The sequence below is a fragment of the Oryctolagus cuniculus genome, chromosome 5 (genome assembly GCF_964237555.1).
Source record: "Oryctolagus cuniculus chromosome 5, mOryCun1.1, whole genome shotgun sequence".
In the NCBI taxonomy this organism is placed as follows: domain Eukaryota; kingdom Metazoa; phylum Chordata; class Mammalia; order Lagomorpha; family Leporidae; genus Oryctolagus; species Oryctolagus cuniculus.
Window position 1 is genome coordinate 163,342,734 of NC_091436.1, and position 19,775 is coordinate 163,362,508.

Sequence of the window (19,775 nt, forward strand, 5' to 3'; positions counted from 1 at the left end):
CGGCCAGCTGTGCGGCAGGCAAGGCCGTGCAGGAGCTGGGAGCCAGGGTCCCACTGGCTGCTGCTGCCGCCTCTACCCATGCCCCTCCTCGTCTGGCTCCTCTGCTGGCCAAGCTGCTCGGTCTAGAGAACCATCCCAGGGGCCGGTGCTGTGGCATAGTGGACTAAGTTTTCACCTGCAGCACCAGCATCCCATATGGGCGCCGATTTGTGTCTCAACTGCTCCTCTTCTAATCCAGCTCTCCGCTTACAGCCTGGGGAAGCAGTGGAGGATGTCCCAAGTCCTTGGGCCCCTGCACCCGTGTAGGAGACCTGGAAGAAGCTCCTGGCTGCTGGCTTCAGTTTGGCTCAGCTCTGGCCGTTATAGCCATTTGGGGAATGAACCAGTGGATGGACCTTTTTCTCTGTATCTCCTTCTGTCTGTAACACTACCTCTCAAATAAATAAATAAAATCTTTAAAAAAAAAAAACACACACAGAACTAGTCCAGTGTGCCCCACTCATGGCCACCCACATCCTGGCTATGCTGCGGCCGTTGGCAAAGCTGCAAAGTTGCGTTCCTGGATCTCTCAGAACCACACGGCGAAGCAAAAGCAAAGGCCAGACGCGTTTTCTCAGCAGACACAAAGCAACAACGGTGTCTAGAATCACAGACGCGGAAGGCCCAGGCAGGGACACAGGGATGGCCAGGTGCTGCCCCTCCTTTAGTGTGAAGGGGGGGGTGCAGGGGGTGGAGGCTGCAGGTGAGCGGAGCAGGGCCTGGGCCTGACACCCAGCCCAGCGGACGACTTCCCGAGCCCACGCGGTTCCGGGAAGACCTCACCGCGACTGCTCAGCAAACTTTCCCTCTGCTTTCTCACCCCACCCCCACGGAAAACTGCCGACGCACCTGTGCAAGGGGTAGGACACCTGACCTGGCTGGCTTCCAGGGACCACACGGTGAGGCTCTGCCCCCGACAGATAGAATCATTTCATTCCCAGTGCACAGGACATCTGCTTCGTCCACCAGGGATTCAGGAAAACGGATGCCCAAGTCCCTGCACTGCACTCCCAAGCCTCCTTCTAGAAGTTCTAGAAGTCGTAGCTTTCTACAACTGGGCAGAGGCTGCCCACGGCCCAGGGATGAGCCTCCGCTGTGTGTGGCTTCCAGGATGGGCTTCCTTTGCGTTCCCCCATGGCTTGCTTTCTTTTAAATAGTTATTTACTTATTGATTCACTTGAAAGGTAGAGAGAGACAGAGGGCAACAGCAGTATCTTCCACCTGCTGGTTTACTCCCACAATAGCCAAGGCTTCGCAAGGCCTAAGCGAGGGAGGAACTCTATCTGGGTCTCCCACACAGGATGGCAGGAACCCATCTTCTGCTGCCCACCAGGAGCATGAGCCGGAAGCTGGATTGAAAACAGAGGCTGAACTCAAACTAGCACTCCAATGTGGGGTGCAGGCGCCCCAAGCAGCAGCGCCATCCGCTGAGCCCCAATGCCTACCCAACAGTCACACTGTAAACGTGACAATTCTATAGGAGAAAAGTATTTAAAAAGATTGCTCATCTGGCAGGCAGAAAGAGAGCGAGCGAGCGAGCATTCCCCTATCCGCTGCTCACTTCTGAAATGCAGTCAAGGAGCTGGGAGCTCAATCCAGGTCTCCCACGTGGGTGGCAGGGACCCCACTTGAGCCAACACCTGCTGCCTCCTGGGGTGCACATCAGCAGGAAGCCGGAATCAGGAGCACAGCGGGACTTGAACCCAGGCCTTCCAGTGTGGGATGCAAGGTCCCAGCCGGCAGTTTCACGGCTAGAGGCAGAAATTCTAAACCCATCCACGCATCAAGCACTCGATCCTCAGAGAAGATAAAGAAGGGAAGGAGTCCCCTGAACTCTGGGGGGAAGCCCTCCATCCCCCACCAGGTCTGCTCGGTCAGGCCGGCGCTGGCCCTGCAGCTCGGTCCCCTCGGTCTTCCTGGAACGCGACAGGCTTTGCTTATGGCCATGTCTCGTGCTAGGCAGAACACTTTGTTGAGTTTCTGTGCTCCTGGGGCCAGCCCAGCCTGATGCAGACACTTCTGAGCTACCTACCACAAACCAGTGCTGTGCGGGGGGGCATAGACACTTGGGCATCCCTGTCTGGATCACAGCTCCGCGTACAGCTAGCAACCAACTGGGTTGAGAGACCCTTTGCAAAGAAAATGTGTGTGTTTCCCGAAAGCATCCTGTGAGGCCAGGCGGGGGTGGGATGAGCTCGCTGGGCCCAGGAGGCAGAGCAAACCACAGCTGCGCACCCGCGGATCCAGCCACCCTCCTCTGAGAGCCCTCAGCCCGACTTCCTGCCCCGCACCTGAGGAGCCATGGACACGCTCAACCACTGGAGAGCAGCAGGCAGCGACAAGTAGGAGTCACAGGGCGGAAGAAACGCACGAGAAGGGAGTCCTCCTACCTTAGTGGGTTATCCGAGTGGGTCTCCATGTGGGTCTCCAGTCCGTACTTGCAGACAAACTCCTTGAAGCACACTGGGCAGTGAAAGACCTCATCAGCGTTCTTCTCCAAATCACCTGACTGTCCGTCTTCCACCATCTTAGGGAAGAAGAAAAAGCCGGGTCACTAAGGGGGTGGGGGTCTCCCACCCGGGTCTGCTGCAGAGACGCCCACCCACAGTGAGGGCGGTGTTTCCCACCCAGGCAAGTGTTAAGGACACAACCATCCACTCATTCACTCACATGACCATCCATCTGGCCAGCATGCAGCACCTGCTACCGGCCAGGCGCCAGGGATAAGGGTGCGAGAGCAAGGCATGTCCACGTGGATGAGGCTTCCGTTTTGGCTCCAGAGACAATTTATAAAGCCCGTTCACCCCACCCTGGGCTCAGCAGAGGAAGCACACCCAGGTACTCAGATTCCTCAGACCCGCCACAGAAACGGCGTGGGAACGCACAGGTTAAAAGCTCGGGGTGGACGCTGGCCAAGTCCCCACACTGGAAATAAAGGTTGGAAGCCGTCCTGCCCCAGCCCTGTGCCGAGGCCCGCCTGCGCCCGGGGGTGCCGAGAAGACCTTTTTAGCCGGGGCCGGGTCCTCTCTCTCCAACTCTGCATCGTGCGTCAGCTTCCTCTTGGAGGACAGCCGCCTGCGCTTCAGTGGGGACGGGGGGGCTGCAGCCGTGGTGCTGGTGGGGTCCTTCTCGTGAATCTTCATATGTCTGCAAGGAACACACACACACGCACACGTGTGATGGAACCAAACACTGCCCAGCTCTCAGCTTCTTTTCTGTCTCACGCTTAGTACTGGGGACACACAGAGTCTATCCAGTGACTGCCGTCTCCCCGAAGCTATCGGGCCTGGCCCCCTCTGAAAGCTCTCCCGAGCCAACGTGTTGCTTGACCTCTTGCTGTCAGGACCACTTTCACGAACTTCACCGGCGAGGAAGGGACGAAAGCAGACTCTCTGGTGCCCCGTTCTTCCTCAGACAGAAAAGGACGCCTTTGGGACATGCCATTTTAAAGAACAAAGGATTCCCGGATACCCACACTGTCCCTCTAGTTGGGGAACCAAGCAATAACCACAACTGCCCCCCCCAGCGCCCCCACCCCACCCTCACTCGAGAGTCCCTCTCCTCTGCCTTCGGAGCAATTTTGGGGATGAGTTAGGAGACATCTGGAGCGCTTGAGACCCGACAGCCTCCCCTGTGGGTCACGGCATGTCGAGGACCTGCAGGTCCTGGGAGCCGCTCAGCCAGCAGCGGGGCTCTGAGACCCCGGGCCTGGCAGCCGCCTCCACCGACAGAGCGCTCTTCCAGAAAGTCCTCCAGGTGCGCCGAGTTCCAGGACCTTATTTTACCGAGTTCTGAAACAAACGCCCTAAGGAGGAGCCCCGAGACAATAGGGAAAAAGATGGAACACACGGTCTGAATCTCCTTACTCCGCAACATAAACCTGGCTTCTTTTCTGCTAACGACCCCATCACCCCCACCGTCATCACCTGACTGGGGTTAGATTGTGCCAGAGAGAAAGGGAGCCACTGTGTGTGTGTGTGTGTGTTTTTTTTTTTTTTTTGACAGAGTTAGACAGTGAGAGAGAGAGAGAGAGAAATCTTCGTTCAACCGCAATGGCCACCACGGCCTGTGCGCTGCGCCAATCTGAAGTCAGGAGCCAGGTGCTTCCTTCTTGGTCTCCCATGCAGGTGCAGGGCCCAAGCACTTGGGCCAACCTCCACTGCCTTCCCGGGCCACAGCAGAGAGCTGGCCTGGAAGAGGAGCAACCAGGACAGAATCCGGCGCCCCAACCGGGACTAGAACCCGGGGTACTGGCGCTGCAGGCGGAGGATTAGCCTAGTGAGCCGTGGTGCTGGCCATGGGAGCCACTGTTTATCATGAGTAATTAAATGATGATTTTACTTATTTGCATCTAAAGATCTATTTATTTAATTGAAAGATATAGAGATGGAGAGACAGAGATTGAGAGATCTTCCATCCACTGATTCACTCCCCAAATGGCCGCAATGGCCAGAGCTGTGCCGATCTGAAGCCAGGAGCCAGGAGCTTCTTCTGGGTCTCCCCACAAGGGTGCAGAGGCCCAAGGACTTGGGCCATCTTCTGCTGCTTTCCCAGGCCACAGCAGAGAGCTGGATCATAAGTGGAGCAGCCAGAACTTGAACCAGCACCTATTTGGGATGCTAGCACTGCAGGTGGCGGCTTGACCCACTGTACCCCAGCCCCAGCCACAGGATGGCGTCACTGAGAAGTTCTTAAAGAGTGGGCAATGACAGCAGTGTCACGCACTGAGCAGCTGCATGTCTGAAAAGAAGTTTCTGTGCCTTCTTTACAGGTGACAGGAGGGGACACAGAGACTGACTCACGGGCAGAGGCCACCCAAACACTGCTGCCTTGTGGGGCGGGGATGTGGATGTGCAACGCTGGAGATGGCCAGCGCTTAGCTCTCCTTCCACACCCATGGACACATAGTCCATTAGGTGCAGGGGGTCCCGCGTTAGCTCCCTGCCGAACAGCACCAGTGCACAAGTGCCAAGCCCAGCCTCTGAGGCCACGGGGCCCAGGCCAAACCCTTGCTCTCCTAGGGGGAACCAGGAAGAACTACAGCAACCGCCACGCCTATCCACGCAATTCCTCACCTCGCTGGCTGGGGAAGGGGCGTTTTTCACCTAGTTCTTGGCCACCCTGGGCCCTGGGAAAGTGGATGGAAACGGCCTTATTCTGTGCACCTGAGTGATCGTGACCTCAGGAGTCCACCACTTGGCATCAGTGTCGCACTGGACACTCATTGTATGGAACATACCAATTTTAGAAATGTGCATTTGTTTTAGAACAAGCACTTACGAACTGACAAGACAATCCTAGGAGTTTGTAAACTAGAATTCAGTCTGCCCTTTCAATAAATTTATTCAGAATCCATTTTTAAACCTCGCGCTCTCTGATGCTCCCACAGCTGACAAAGTGAGGATATTGAAAGCTGGATGACGACAGGGATGTGGCACGGAGGCTAAGACACAGCCTGGGAGGTCCACACCCCATACCAGAGTGCCTGGTTACAGCGCCCTGCTCCACTTCTGATCCAGCTTCCTCCTAATGTGCCCACAAGCCAGCAGGTGATGGCTCAAGTACTTGGGCCCCTGCCATCCACATGGGAGACAAGGATGGAGTTCCTGGTGCCTGGCTTTGGCTGGGCTCAGCCCAAGCTGTTGAGGGGCATTTGAGGGAGTGAGCCAGTGGATGGAAGACTGTCCTCTAAATAAAGACATAAATAACGGAAAGAATTCACTGGAACACTTCTAGCTATATCTTTTCAGTCACATGATATAAAAACATACAGAAATTTTTAATTTTTAAAGATTTATTTGAAACAGTTACAGAGAGAGAGGGAGAGATTTTCCATCTGCTGGTTCACTCCCCAGATGGCTGCAATGTCTGGAGCTGGGTCAAGTGGAAGCCAGGAGCTTCTTCCAGGTCTCCCACAGGGGTGCAGGGACCCAAGCACTTGGGCCATCTCCTGCTGCTTTCCCGGGCGCCTTAGCAGGGAGCTGGATTGGAAGTGGAGCAGCTGGGACTTGAACCTGTGCCCATATGGGATGCCGGCACTGCAGGTGTTGCTTTTCCTGCTACACCACAATGCCAGCCCCCAGCCTTTTTTTTTTTTTTTTAAAGATGCCTTATTTTGCTCTTGGGATTTCATGAGAGGAAGGGGAGGTGCTGGAACCAGCGCGCAGTGATGGTCTGGTGGGAACCTGTGACGGCTGAGGTTCAGAGGGGCCTGCAGCCCCCCAGCCAGATGGCACTCCCCAGTGCCGACTCCAACATTCACGCTTATTCCCCCAGCCCACACGGCCACCGAGCGGGTTCTGTATCACCAGCTGCGATCTCAGGGCCGTGGCCTGTACCTGAACACGTTCCTCGGGCTGGCTGAGGCCCAAGGTGGCACCGCTGGCATCAAACTCTAACCACAGTCGACCAGGAGAAAAGGGAGAGGAGCCTCAGGCCCGGGCTCACACACCGACACTGCCCTTGAACAGCCTCCCTCAAGGCTGGAGGTCAGGGGGAAGCAGTGGCAGCAGCTGCTGACCACAGCACCCACTGGAGGTCTTCACCGAGCCGGCAGCAGCCTTAGGTTCCATGCTCAGGCAAGATCTCAGGGTCTGGGCTATACCATGGGAGTCCCGATCGGTCCTCCCAGCCACACGCTGACCAGCGGCACTGGGCTCCTTTAAGACTTCCATTCAGGGCCGGTGCCGCGGCTCACTAGGCTAATCCTCCGCCTTGCGGCGCCAGCACCCCGGGTTCTAGTCCTGGTCGGGGCGCCAGATTCTGTCCCGGTTGCCCCTCTTCCAGGCCAGCTCTCTGCTGTGGCCAGGGAGTGCAGTGGAGGATGGCCCAAGTACTTGGGCCCTGCACCCCATGGGAGACCAGGATAAGTACCTGGCTCCTGCCATCAGATCAGCGCCGTGCACCGGCCGCAGCGGCCAATGGAGGGTGAACCAACGGTAAAGGAAGACCTTTCTCCCTGTCTCTCTCACTGTCCACTCTGCCTGTCAAAAAAAAAAAAAAAAAAAAAAAAAAAAAAGACCTACATTCAGCTGCCGCGTGAGCTGCCAGGGCCTGCGAGGTCCAGCCAGGCCTGACCTTGGACGTGATCCATGGTTACTGGCCCCCCTCCCCACCCGACCCTGATCTGCCTACCTTGGCCCCTGACAGTGGCAGCTGCAGCAACAGCAGCTACTCATTTCCTCCCCAAACACTCACAGGAAGTGGGGTGAGGAATGTGATGAGCCAGTAATGGCCCCTTCCCCTTTGCGGCCCAAACCCAGAGGGCTGCTCCCTCTCACGTCCATGCACTCAGCCGGTCGGCAGAGCCTCTCGGCCGGGAGGGAGCTGGCAGGCTGCCTGGCCTCCCACCCCACAGCAGACCAGAGCCACTGCGTCCAAGCTCCGCATGGATGCCTCCAGCAGCAAGGACTTCTCCACACGGTCAAAACCACCGTCCCCCGGGCCGAGTCAGAAACGCCCTCCTAGCTGTGCACACCCACCAGTGGCCTAGGACGGATGGCACCAGTGGACGTTTCCATCCACACGGCAGCTCTTCAAACGGCACAAGAGGACTGGTGCCGCCCCGCTGCTCACCGCCAGACAATTCCGGCCCCCAAGTGCCGATGGCAAGTCGGTTCAACCCTGCTAGTTGCCAGCTAACCTCAGTCTACTCTCCAGTTTGCAGGTACCCTGCAGGAAATTCTGGATGCAAAGCCAAGTGCGAACCTGGGTGAGCCTGGAGGGCTAAGGGCAAACGTGGCCGGGACGATACCCTCCGAAGGGGGCAAAAACAGAGCCTGGGTTGGTTTGGCTGTCTGGGTGACACAGTTCATCCACATCGCTAACTCCTCCCCTCCGCACTGGGGGTTTAGGGCCGTGTGTCTGTCTGTCCGTCTGTCTGTCTGCACAGCAGTGATGGTGCTACTTCGGAAGACTGGGACTCTCACGCTTCGTTGGTGGGAGTGAAGAATGGCAACCACCTTTTTGTTTATTTATTTGAAAGGCAGAGTGACAGAGAGGGAAGGAGAGACAGAAATATTCCACGTGCTGGTTTCATCACTCCCCCAGTGGCTACAACGGCCGGGGCTGAGCCATTAGCAGGGAGCTGAGTTGGGAGCAGAACAGCCGAGACGCCAATCAGCCCTGGGATAGGAGATGCCAGTGTCGCAAGCGGCGGTTCAACCCACTGTGCCACAATGCCGATCCCGGTAACCACCTCTTTGCAAAGCGGCTAGGCAGGGATCAGAATCTCGAACGTCTATACCCTCTACAGCACTGAGCCCAGCTCCGGAACTTTGTCTTAAGGACCAATAACTGGGCAGCACGCAAAGGTCTCAGTACAAGGACTGAAGATTCGCTCAGAGGTGGACACACTGCACACACACTAGCCACCACCAGACTGCCCATCAGCTGGCCTTGGCATTTTCACTGGCCATTCGCTCTGCTCTTCCTCCGGCCCTCCTAGTGCCCCTCCCTGCACAGCAGCCAACAAGAGCTTATCATTTGCCTAACCAAGACTCAACGTGCGCAAACTCAATGAGATGCTGTAGCAAACGGTGCTTAGTGGGAAATGCTTCGGCCACGAACACTGATGGCACACGCTCATTTTCTCGTTTCTTGGTATCAACGTGCACTCATTCGTAACAACATCGTTCGTAACAACAGAAGTTGACGTAAAATCAAAGTGTGCTTGAGTCTTGGAAATACGCTCCGCGGCACCGCGCTTCAACCACACTGTGGTCTTAGGCAGGAACTTGACCAGAACTGCCGGAGCCCAGGGAAACCTTCCACATGTGACAACCGGGGGCAGGCCTGAGCAGAGCTTAGTGCCGACAGGAGCCGCTGAGGAAGACGCGGGTAGATACCGACATTCCTCCCGCCAAGGTAGCCCTTCCTTTTCTAAAATCTGAGCTCTGTTTTAGCAGACGGAGAGCTGTGACTGTACTGAAGAGATCAGTACACCATGGACATGCGCCCAGCGCCGGTCGAGGAGCTCCAGGGAGACAGACCAAGCCCTGACCTCCCTATTCCAAGTACCTCTGCGTCATCAGAGCTGGGAATGGGGGTAAGCTCCTAGCCACTCAGGCTGCAGGCTGCTCTGAGCAGCAAGGGGGAATGCGTGGTGGCAATGAAGTTCTGGCGGCCTTTGACCTGTGACACATTTTGGATGTGAATCCGGTTCTGCCACTGTGTAACACGGAGACTCCAACAGCTGGCTCCCTCAGCACTGGGTGATACGGCCGGTCTCCCAGAGCACTGGCTTTCACACTGTGGGCCTCTGATCAGCAGCAGCAGCAGCAGCAGCCGGGGGCTCGTTGCACAGCCGAGTCCAGCTTCCCCACCTCCGCAGGCTGGGAGGCTTCGAGGCAGCGAGAGGCGTGGCGACCTTCTTCAGCTGCTTGCACAGTTCACAGGTTTGGAATGCTGCCCCCCACTTTGATATATGAATTAAATCTCTCCCAGCCTCATCTGCCAACATGCCAGCAGTCTCTGTCTACAATACCAGGTATAAACACCTAACCAAAAATAGCTACGGGACCAGCATTTGCGGTACAGCAGCCTGGGCCACCACCTGTGATGCCAGAATCCCACGTGAGTGCAGGTGTGAGTCCCGGCTGCTCCGCTTCTGACGCAGCTCCCTGCTAAGGTTCCTGGGAAAGCAGAGAAAGATCACCCCAAGTGCTTAGGCCCCTGCCACCCACGTGGGAGACCTGGACAGAGTTCTAGCCTCTTGGCGTCAGCCCAGCACAGCTCAGCCCTGGCCTTTGCAGCCATCTGGGGAGTGAACCAGAGGATGGACAGTCTCATTTTTCTCTGTCTCTCCCTCTAACTCTGCCTTTCAATTAAATAAAACAAATCTACTAAAAAAAAAAGTTGGGAGATTTACCATTCTTAAAACTGGAGGTCGAGGGTAGGTGAAAAATTCTTCAGGAAACACAAACAAGTTTAAATGTGGCCCACACCAAGGCCCATCTGGTTGAAGCCGCATTCTCTAAGCAAGCCTGTATCTGATTTCGGGTGACGGTTAAGGGTCAGGAGAGATCCAGGTGCTTCTAGGATCTGCTAACACCCGAGCCTGCATTTCCTCGTGGGCTTGCTAAGAGGAGCTGCGTTAATTCATCTAGGGAGCTGATGGCATGACAAGGAAGGTCACTGTGCACCGAGCACCTGGCACAGCCTGGGGCCATCAAACCGGAGGCAACAGGTTCAGACAGGTTCTGGCAGCCTGCTTACTGGTGCATCCTCACCTGTACCTACGCTGGCTTTTCTTGTCCAACAAAGCCTTGTGATAACCCAAGAGGAAAGAATAGGATTAAGCATCACAGCTCGACGACCTGTATCTCTGGCCAAAGAGAAGTGCGTCTCCAAGAGGGCTGGGGCACGTCATCCTAACAGATGCCTGGGGGAGGAGCCAGGGTGGGGCCTGCGCGAGTCGGGTTCTGTGCAAGTGTGGAGGTGCAAAGGGCCAGAGAGGGCGGCAAGCATCCGCGGAGCACTCCCGGGGCAGCCCTCCTCCCAGCGCAAGGCACCTTCTAGTAATCTGGGTGTTGTTCACGCTCAGTCATGCCTGTCCAGGAGGCAGGGCACACCAGCCGTGCCAGGGCGTGGCAGAGGGCCCGCTGAAGTGTGAGCAGCTCTGCTCACCCGAGAGCTAGCACCCTCAGAACAGTCCAGAAGCCAGCCCGGCGTGCGGCACCAAGCCCGCTTTCTGTAGGCTCCCTGGCTCCGGCTGTGTTCTCGGTGAGATGCCCTGTTCACTGCACCCATCCTACCCCAGCCCCTCAGATGCCAGGAACCCTAATGCGGGGCAACCAGGCCAGCAGAGGCCAGGACTGAGTCCTCACCGGGAAGTGACTCTGACTGCCCCCTGCAGGATGGGGTTGGTAAGGACCACTGTCCCCACCCCACTCCCACTGTACTGACGGCCTCGGGGCACACTGTGGGGTCGGCAGAGGATAAGGCTCAATTTCATTAAAGTTCAGGAATCTCAACCCAAAGCAGGGGTGCTTCGGGGGCTCATTCTCATGTTCCCAGTGCACAGACACTGCTGGGAGTTATCTCCACCTCCATGGCTTGTCAGCCCAGGAGTCAGGCCCCGGACTGGCCCAGGGGGCTCTGATACTTCTGACTGGACCGGGGTCTCGGGCCTCAGCTTCCCTGCAGCATCCACGTGGACAAGGCAGTTCCTCCCCTGTCTTGGTCATGGGTAAGACTCGTCTGCATTCTTGGAAAAAACGCTTTCTCAAGACAGGCTGAGCCGGCGCTAGTAGGCCCAAGGAAGAATTTATTTTTTAAATATTTATTTGAAGGAGAGCAAAGATATTAAGAAACAGATTCTCCATCTGCTGCCTCACCCCCAGTGCCTTCCACAGCCCAGGCTGGGCCCAGGCACGCCAGGTGCCAGACAAACAACCCGAGCGGCAGGGACTCCAGCAGCTGAGCCAGCGCCCGCTGCCTCCCGGGGCGTGCAGGAGCAGGAAGCTGGCTCAGAAGCAGAGGCGAGCCTTGATCCCAGGCACTCGGATGCGGGACTCCGTGTCCCGAGAGGAAGTTCACCCTGCTGCCCTGCAGTGTCCACCTCAGGGCCCCAGCGTCCTTGAGGGTAGAAGGACACCGGTGGCATCTGTCTTCCTCTCTTTTTCCTCCAGCCACGCCAATCCTGGAAGCTGCTGGCTGGGACAGGGCCTCCAGCTGTTGACTGTCCACTTAGAAACCAGAGGGCATCCCTGCGGCTGTCAGGGCCCCGGCCCCCGCCTCTCCCCGATTTTCATATCCAGCGGAGGAGGCTTGGCAGGCAGCCCTCTCCCTCATTGTCAGCTTGTCCAAGGCCTCCTTTAGACATGGTTCCCAAGTGCGGGACCTCTGAGCCAGGGGCTCAGGGCAGGCTAAACCTTCATGCCATTCTCTCTCCCCTGCACCTGCTCCTTCTCACGCACCCAAGCCTGTGCTGTCCAATATCAGGGCCCAGCTCCGTGTAAAATCCCAGGCTCTTACACCAAAAATGTCGGCGGTGGTGGGAGCTGGGCTTTCTCTCACCCAGCAAACCCTCTTGTTTGCAAAGGGTGAAAGCAGCCGGCTTGGACCCGCACTGCGCGGATCCGGAGAGACAAGCACACGGCTCCCACCGCCCCCCAGCCAAAGGTCCCTTACGAAACTCAGGGAGGCTGCCGTGCCATGTGGGGGTCTGCTTCCTCTCCAGGCTACACTCCCCCGGCTTCTTCACAACCTCCCTCTCCCTACTGCTGGGCCCCGTCCTAGGAGAGCCTCCCGTACCTGCGGTCTCAGGTGATACAGTCCCAACAGAAGAGACCATTCCTACAGAGGCCTCACGAGCCCAGAGGCACCCCATGAGACAGCTGTGCTGCGGCACGGCTCGCATGACGCGGTCACGCCCAGCCCGCCCGTGAGCTCTGCGGTGGAGTGGAAAGGCCGTGGTCTCAGACACAGCTCATGGGGCTTCCGGGCATGGCTGAACCTCAGGGCTCCCACCTCGAGAGAAAGGCCTTGCTAACTAATAGTGCCACTCTGCAGCCTTCCCTGGAGGAGGAAGGAGAAACACAGGGGCCGCCACACGCCCAGGGGCACAGCTCAGACGCAGGGAAAGGGAAGAGCCCCTGTACTCTGGGGACACCAGGGAGTCCACGGCGCCCAGTTCAGGGGCCAGAGAGAAGCAACCACGAAGGGGAAGGGAGAGGAACCAAGAGGGGAGAAAGAACGAGCAAGTGCAGCCACGTCATGGCGGGGGATGGGTGTGTGGGGATGGGTGTGTGACAGGGGCTCATGTGAGGGCCTTGCCTTTCAGCAGTGCACTCGTGGGAGGAGCCCAGGCACAGGAGAGGAGGGCTCAGGGTCTGGGCCGGAGCCGCGGCACCCCCTTGGGTGAGCTGTGCCACGTGAGCACGCGGAGTCAGTGCGGCGCAGACACGTACCCACGAGCCGCTGTGTAGCCGGGTCTCTGGTGTAAGGAAGCGCCAACAGCCCACGGGCACACGCGTGTGCCGGGAGGAGGCAGGGATCCAGTGTAGCGTGTGCACACACACACACACACAGAGGCAGAGACTTCCGTGCTGCACTTCTGTGTTGGGGGGGCAGGGGGCAGGTGTCGCTGCTCGCCGTCCTCCACAAGGACTCAGACACACGGACAGCGATGGGCACATCTGATGTGTGCTAGCACCGGCTTGCTCAGCCCAAACAGGTTGGACAGGTTGGATATTTAAACAAAGGGGGAAAAACGCGACGTAGAAAGCCCGAGCGAGCGAGCGTGACCGAGCGTGCGCGGCCTGGGGACCGGCAGCCAGTTCCCCGCAGGTTTCAGTTCTGTGACCTCCAGCTGCAGCAACCTGGCCCCCTCGCCCCTCCAGGCTGCTGTGTTGTAACACTCAACTGGACACACACCCGGATCTGCTCTAGGTCCTCAGAACCCACGGCCAGTGGCAGGCGGGGGAGGAGGCCGGGCTGGCTGACGTCAGCTCCGCACGCCTCGTCCCACCCCCAGCCAGCCTGCCCCTTGACTGCTACAGCCCACTTCCCAGCCCTCCCGGCCGGCCGCCCGCCCGCCCGGACGCTCAAGTGCGGGCAAGCAGGCTCCAATTCTGACGCGACCCAGCAGTTTTACCCTGGGAAGGGCCTGTGAACCGTCTCAGCGGGATCTGTCAAAAACACCACGCTGCCTGCACCAGAGAAAACTCCTCCCACGCCCGCATCACCTTCACAAAGCGACAGACAGCACGACTCCTGCCCAAGCCATGAACACACGATCAGCCAGGCGGACCAGCAGAAAAACCCATCCCACTAGGAATCGCATCCTGGATCCGAGGAGCAGCGAGGGAGAGGAGCAGGCGCGGCCGGTGCCGAACGTGCCCCTGCCGCCACGGCGCGCTGGGCTGCGCTCCCTCTCTGCTGTGAGCCTGACCTGCTCCTCCCAGAACAGAAAGTAGGCACTGGCCTCAAGTGCGGTCTTCAAACGTTCTTTCAAAGATGATGGATACAATACAATAAGCTGCGCTGATTGTCAAGGGCGACAGAAAGGAGGTGAAAGGGACGTGTCAAATGCAGCAAGGACAGGACAGGCTGGAGAGGGCGTCGGCTTTCAGCTGCGAGACTTCCTTAGGCTCTTGATCTTGAAGGAGAACACGGTTCTGTCACAAGTCCCCATCGCCTACTCTCTCGTACAGAACAGGGGTTGGGTAGCTTTCTCCTCCAGCACTTTTTTTTTTTTTTTGACAGGCAGAGTTATAAAGTGAGAGAGAGAGAGAGACAGAGAGAGAGAGAAAGGTCTTCCTTTTCCGTTGGTTCACCCCCCAACGGCCGCTGCGGCTGGCGCACCGTGCTGATCCGAACGCAGGAGCCAGGTGCTTCTCCTGGTCTCCCATGCGGGTGCAGGGCCCAAGGACCTGGGCCATCCTCCACTGCACTCCCAGGCCACAGCAGAGAGCTGGACAGGAAGAGGAGCAACCGGGACAGAATCCGGCTCCCCAACCGGGACTAGAACCCGGGGTACCGGCACTGCAGGCGGAGGATTAGCCTAGTGAGCCATGGCGCTGACCTGCGCTTTTTAAAATGCAAAGCAAAACTTCTGAAAGGGACCTCAGACGCTCATCCAATAGTATGAATGCAAATATGCACCAAGAAACGTCAGAATACCACGGATCAAGACTTTTTCTTTTTTAAAGAAAGAGGAACTACTAAGGTAATAGGGAAGGCTGCACAACTCAGAGATGGAACTGCAGCAGGCCGTGCACAGCCACCCCACAGCTCACGGGCTCCCACAATGCAGCCCGCTACCCCCGCTGACAAAGGCGCCCGTTTTCTTGCTTTTGTAAACCCACGTGCTTAACTGCACATACAAGGGGCCTGCTGAGTTAAACGTCTTTTTTTTTTTTTAATGAACAGATTTTCAAAATTTCGCTTAAAAATTTTTTAATCATTTGTGTGAGAGGCAGAAGACAGAAAGCTCTTATCCACCGGTCCACTCCCTCAATGGCCAGGGCTGGGCCGGCCACAGCTGGGGGCTGGGAACTCAACCCAGGTCCCCCCCCCCACACACACCCCGTGAGGAGCGGGAAGCTGGAGTGAGACGCCGGGGTCTCAGCCTCAGGTGCTGCCACACGGGCTGTGGACAGCTCAACCCCTAGGCCAAACGCCCGGCTCTGGGTTAAACATCTTCAGAGACGAGGGAAAGGAAAAGAGCTACAAGGTACTGGGTACCTAACACGAGCCAGGGACTGGGCTCACCTTGCGGCCTTTATTCAATCCTCACTACAGACGTGCAGGTAAGCACTATTCCCAGCCCCGACGAGGGCTCGGAGGCGCCCCTGACGGCTGCACACGGCGTGTGCCTCAGCCCACAGAAAGCAGAAGCCAGGGCACTCACGGGAGGCCCAGAAATGCCGCCCAGCGCCAAACAGAAGCGCTTGCACTTCAGATGCAGCCAGGGAGACGTTAAAAAAAAAAAAAAAAAAAAAAAAAAGGCTGCAAATGTGGAAATACAACCACACAACAGACAAGGCGACAAGTGTGGAAATTCAACCACACGACAGACGTGTGTGGGGAGGTACCTCAGACAATCTGCGGAGAAATGCTTGCTCTGGGGGGAAGTGGCGGGCCTCCCACGGGGGTGGGCGCTCCCTGAGTGACAGGCACGTCGGGTGGCACCACCAAGGGAAGGGGCATTGCACGTCTGTGATTTTTTTTTCTTTTTTTTTTTAAGATTTATTTATTTGAAAGTCAGAGTTACAGAGAGGCAGAGGCAGAGAAAGAGAGAGAGAGGTCTTCCATGTACTCGTTCACTCCCCAGATGGCCGCAATGGCTGGAGCTGCACTGATCTGAGGACAGGAGCTTCTTCCAGGTCTCCCACGTGGGTGCAGGGGCCCAAGCACTCAGCCCATCATCTTCTACTGCTTTCCCAGGCCATATTCAGAGAGCTGGGTCGGAAGTGGAGTACCTGGGACTTGAACCGGCACCCAAATGGGATGCCGGCACTGTAGGCGGTGGCTTTACCAGCTACGCCAGAACTCCAGCCCCACGTCCATGAGTTTACTGTCCTGCCTTGTTAGAAAGCTTTCTAAGGTGTATCAGAAGGAGGGCTGCTTCAGCACAGAGCACTGGTGATGCTAAGAACTGCTTAGAGATTCAAGTACTATCATCATGACACTGCCACATAGTCACTGGATACACACTACACGTAAGGATCTATGCCCAGCACGGCCATGCCAACTCTAGGTACCATGAAAACTTGGTTTTTGCAGTCCTGGCACTGTGGCACAGTGGGTTAAGGCGCTGCCAGCATCCCAGATGGGCGCCAGTTTGAATCCTGGCTGCTCCACTTCCCATCCAGCTCCCTGCTGGTGTGCCTGGGAAAGCATCGGAACATGGCCCAAGTGCTTGGGTCCCTGTCCCCCTTGTGGGAGACCTGGATCAGCCTGGTCCAGCCCCAGCCATTGTGGCCATTTGGGGAAGTGAACCAGTGGATGGAAGATCTGTCTCTGTGTCTCCTCTCTCTCTATAACTCTTTCAAATAAGTAAATCAATCTTAAAAATAATCTCAGAGCTGCAGGCGGCGTCACAGAACACAGGAGTGACCCATGTCAAGCCCCCTCCACACCCCTGAAGGACATCTCCTGATTTGTCTTTCCCCCTTGCAAATGAGATTCTTCAGCTGTAGACTGCAGGAGACGCACAGATTTCTAATGTGCACCGCGTCCTTCCTGTGGACGGAGCTGAGCCCCCGCTTCCCACGGAGGCACGTGGCAGCAGCCGGGAACAGCCGGTTAGAGATGGGGCTGGCTGAGCCTTTGATGGCCTTGTCCACTCTCAAGAAGCAGCAAACACCAGAGCCAGCTACAGGGCACCCTCAGACGCTCAACACGACCATCGCAGATGGTCACGGGGCCTCTCCTCTTGCTGGGCCCGGAGGGGAGAGACGCGACTGCTCCCTGATCCTGGAGGACCCTGTCCTCCCTCTGCCTCTCGTTCGGAGCAGGCACCCGCTCCAGACACCCAAGTGCACTTGTGCGTGCCAAGGGCTGGCTCGGCCAAAGCATCTGAGAGGAGCGTGCTAAATTCAGAGCCTCTGCCGTCACATTCTGCAGCTCGAGTTCTCTTCAAGCACACTAGGGACACATAAGCCTCTGTTCCCGAAGACGGCCTGCTCTCCAGAGGCACCCCCCAGGGCCTGGGCCGCCTGGGCTTAGCAACAGACACAGCCGTGCCCTGTGCGGCGGGACAAAGTCCCAGGGAAGTCCCTTCCTCCCCCTGACCTTCCGCCACAGCTGAAATGAGGAGCATACTTCCCCGCTCTTCGGAGAACAAATGGAGAACTTGGATAGCTCGCCCCCGCCCGGGGTCTTCGACACATCCTTAAACCTACACATGCAATCCACAGCTCTCTGTGTGGCTGCAGAGTCTGTGACGGGTCTGCACACGAGGAGCGAGGTGGAAATTAATGTTCCGGTTTCCCCCAGGCAACGATGGGCTGGGGAAGACAAACACCCATTTCGGCGACGGGACTGACTCCAGATGAGGTCTGTCTCAATCCTCTCTCGCGAGAACGCCTGCATGGCTCCGCAGCCCAGCACTTTCTGGAACCAATTTTGCAGACTGCAAAGCTCAAGGCCCTTTTTCCTACATGGAGTTGTCCCAGAGGGCGTGCTCTGGCTCAGTTTCCCGCGTTTGTTTTGGAAGACGAGTACCGCTCAGTGCGAATTTTCAACGTGGGAGCCAATGATCAAAAGTTCTGGGCAGTTCTAAAGCTGGAGCCACGGCGATGTTGCCGCGATCCGCGCTCTGCACCGGGCGGCGACCTGCTGTTCTGCTCCGAACGGGCCGTGGCTAGGAGGGGCTGCGATGAAGGATTTTTCAGACCTCAAAACCTAAGAGCCTGCAGACAGGGAAGTGGCAACCAGAGACGATACACCAAGAAGGTGTCTCCTCCAGTGCTTCTCCAACTGAGTTCTCACAGGCGTCACTCGCACCAAAACAGAATGACTTCTAAAGTACCTCGCAAAGCTCTTTATTAAAGAGTAGGAAGTTGGGGGTTTCTCAGAGCTGCAACGCAGCGGTCAGCATGACCTCACGGAAGGTAATTTAGTATTTTTCCTTACGCTGTGACATTTATTGTAGCTTCCTAATATAATTCCATGGCTGGTCCTCATAAAACTGAGATAAGGGAACTCTACAAATAAAGACGGAGGCACCTTAGAAATAAGCGTTGATCTGGAAGCACACACACACCCCACAGGGGCACCCGTCATCCATCCACTCGTCGGCCCCAGGAGCAGGGGCGAGCAGAGCCGAGGTTCTCGGCAGCACTAACCCCTTGGGGAGGGGGAGATCTAGAAATCCACACGGCAGAGGCCCTACCTCCCCCATCCCACAGGACAGAGACTGACAACCACAGCCCAGAGCAGCGCCGCTGAGGGCGGGCCTGCAGCACATACAAACAAGGCAGAACCGACTCCGCTGGGTGTGGAGTGCCCGGGCACCCAGGGAAGCCGGGGCAGGTGCGCTCTGACGGCTCAGCATGGCCACAGCTCTGGGGCCCTGGGCACCCCCCCCCCCCAGCCCAGCAGGTGCCAATGGGAGAGCAGCAGCGCCAGGGAAGTGAGGAAGAGAACACCGGTCTGAGGCGCCCGACGTGCACGGCCCACCGCCTGCCTCCCGTGCACACCAGGCCCTCGGCTTCCAGGCCCCGTGTTGTCCCTGCACGCCCGTCTCAGTGCAGTTCTGGCCCCTGATTCACGCGGTGCAGGTTTGTGGCTGGGAGAGATCACAGCTCACCGCTGGAGCGCGGGCTCTGGAACGGATCCACCGGGGCAAATAAATCTAACTACACTCTCTCTGGCACATTTTTGTAAGTGTGCTCACGTTTTTGTAATTTTCTTTCCGAAAGTATAGTTTCGCCAGCAAATAAAGGTGGTAATGATTTCACTGTGATTGATGACTGAAAACTGGATGCGCTTTTAACCCGTTAACTGCAGCTTTCTGCGGGGAAGACAATATAAACGTAATGTGGTAACCTTAAATATTCCAAACAGGGGCTGGCGCTGTGGTGCGGTAGGCGAAGCCCCCGCCTGCGGTGCCCGCATCCCACATGGGCCCCAGTTTGAGACCCGGCTGCTCTTCTTCCGATCCAGCTCCCGACTAATGTGCCTGGGAAAGCAGTGGAAGATGGCCCAAGGACTTGGACCGCTGCACCCACATGGGAGACCCAGAAGAAGCTCCTGGCTCCTGGCTTCGGATCTGCTCGGCTCCAGCCATTTGGGGAGTTTATCAGCAGATGGAAGACCTCTCTACCCCTCAAATGAATAAAATATTAGAAAAATGTTTGTTGCTGAAATGTTGGCTTTAATGTATTCACAGGCAAAACAAAACCCAAAAACCCCACCTCTCTACTTATTCTCCGGTGTCATAAAAACTGGTTCTCAGTATAGCTTTCCTCCAGACGACAATGACAACCATGAGTAGCCATCAATTTCCATGTACCGTTTAACATTCTTCTCATTGCATTTTCTTGAGGTGTATACAAACAGCACACCAACTTTGACAGATGAAGTGACTGAGAGACACAGAAGCCAAGGAACCTGTCCAGGCCACTCACAGATGGTCACTACAGGGGCCAGCCATGCGGCACCTGCACACCATATTGAAGCACCAGTTAGAGTCTCAGCTGCTCTAATTCCGATCCAACTCCCCACTAATGTGCCTGGGAAAGCAGTAGATGATGGCCCAGGTACTTAGGTCCTGCTCCAAAAAA

At 56.9% G+C, this 19,775-nt stretch overlaps 1 protein-coding gene across 10 annotated transcripts in view; it reads right to left on the reverse strand.

Annotated features, from left to right (window-relative positions):
• Window positions 1-19,775, reverse strand: part of RREB1 (ras responsive element binding protein 1) — a 179,389-nt gene that overhangs the window by 38,125 nt on the left and 121,489 nt on the right. For all 10 annotated transcript variants that reach the window (XM_070074451.1, XM_070074453.1, XM_070074444.1 and 7 more), the window contains 2 exons: window positions 3,042-3,186; window positions 2,430-2,566 (listed from right to left, as the gene is read on the reverse strand). In XM_070074451.1, coding sequence (XP_069930552.1) covers window positions 2,430-2,566; window positions 3,042-3,186 — 282 coding nt within the window. The remainder of the gene's footprint in view (window positions 1-2,429; window positions 2,567-3,041; window positions 3,187-19,775) is intronic.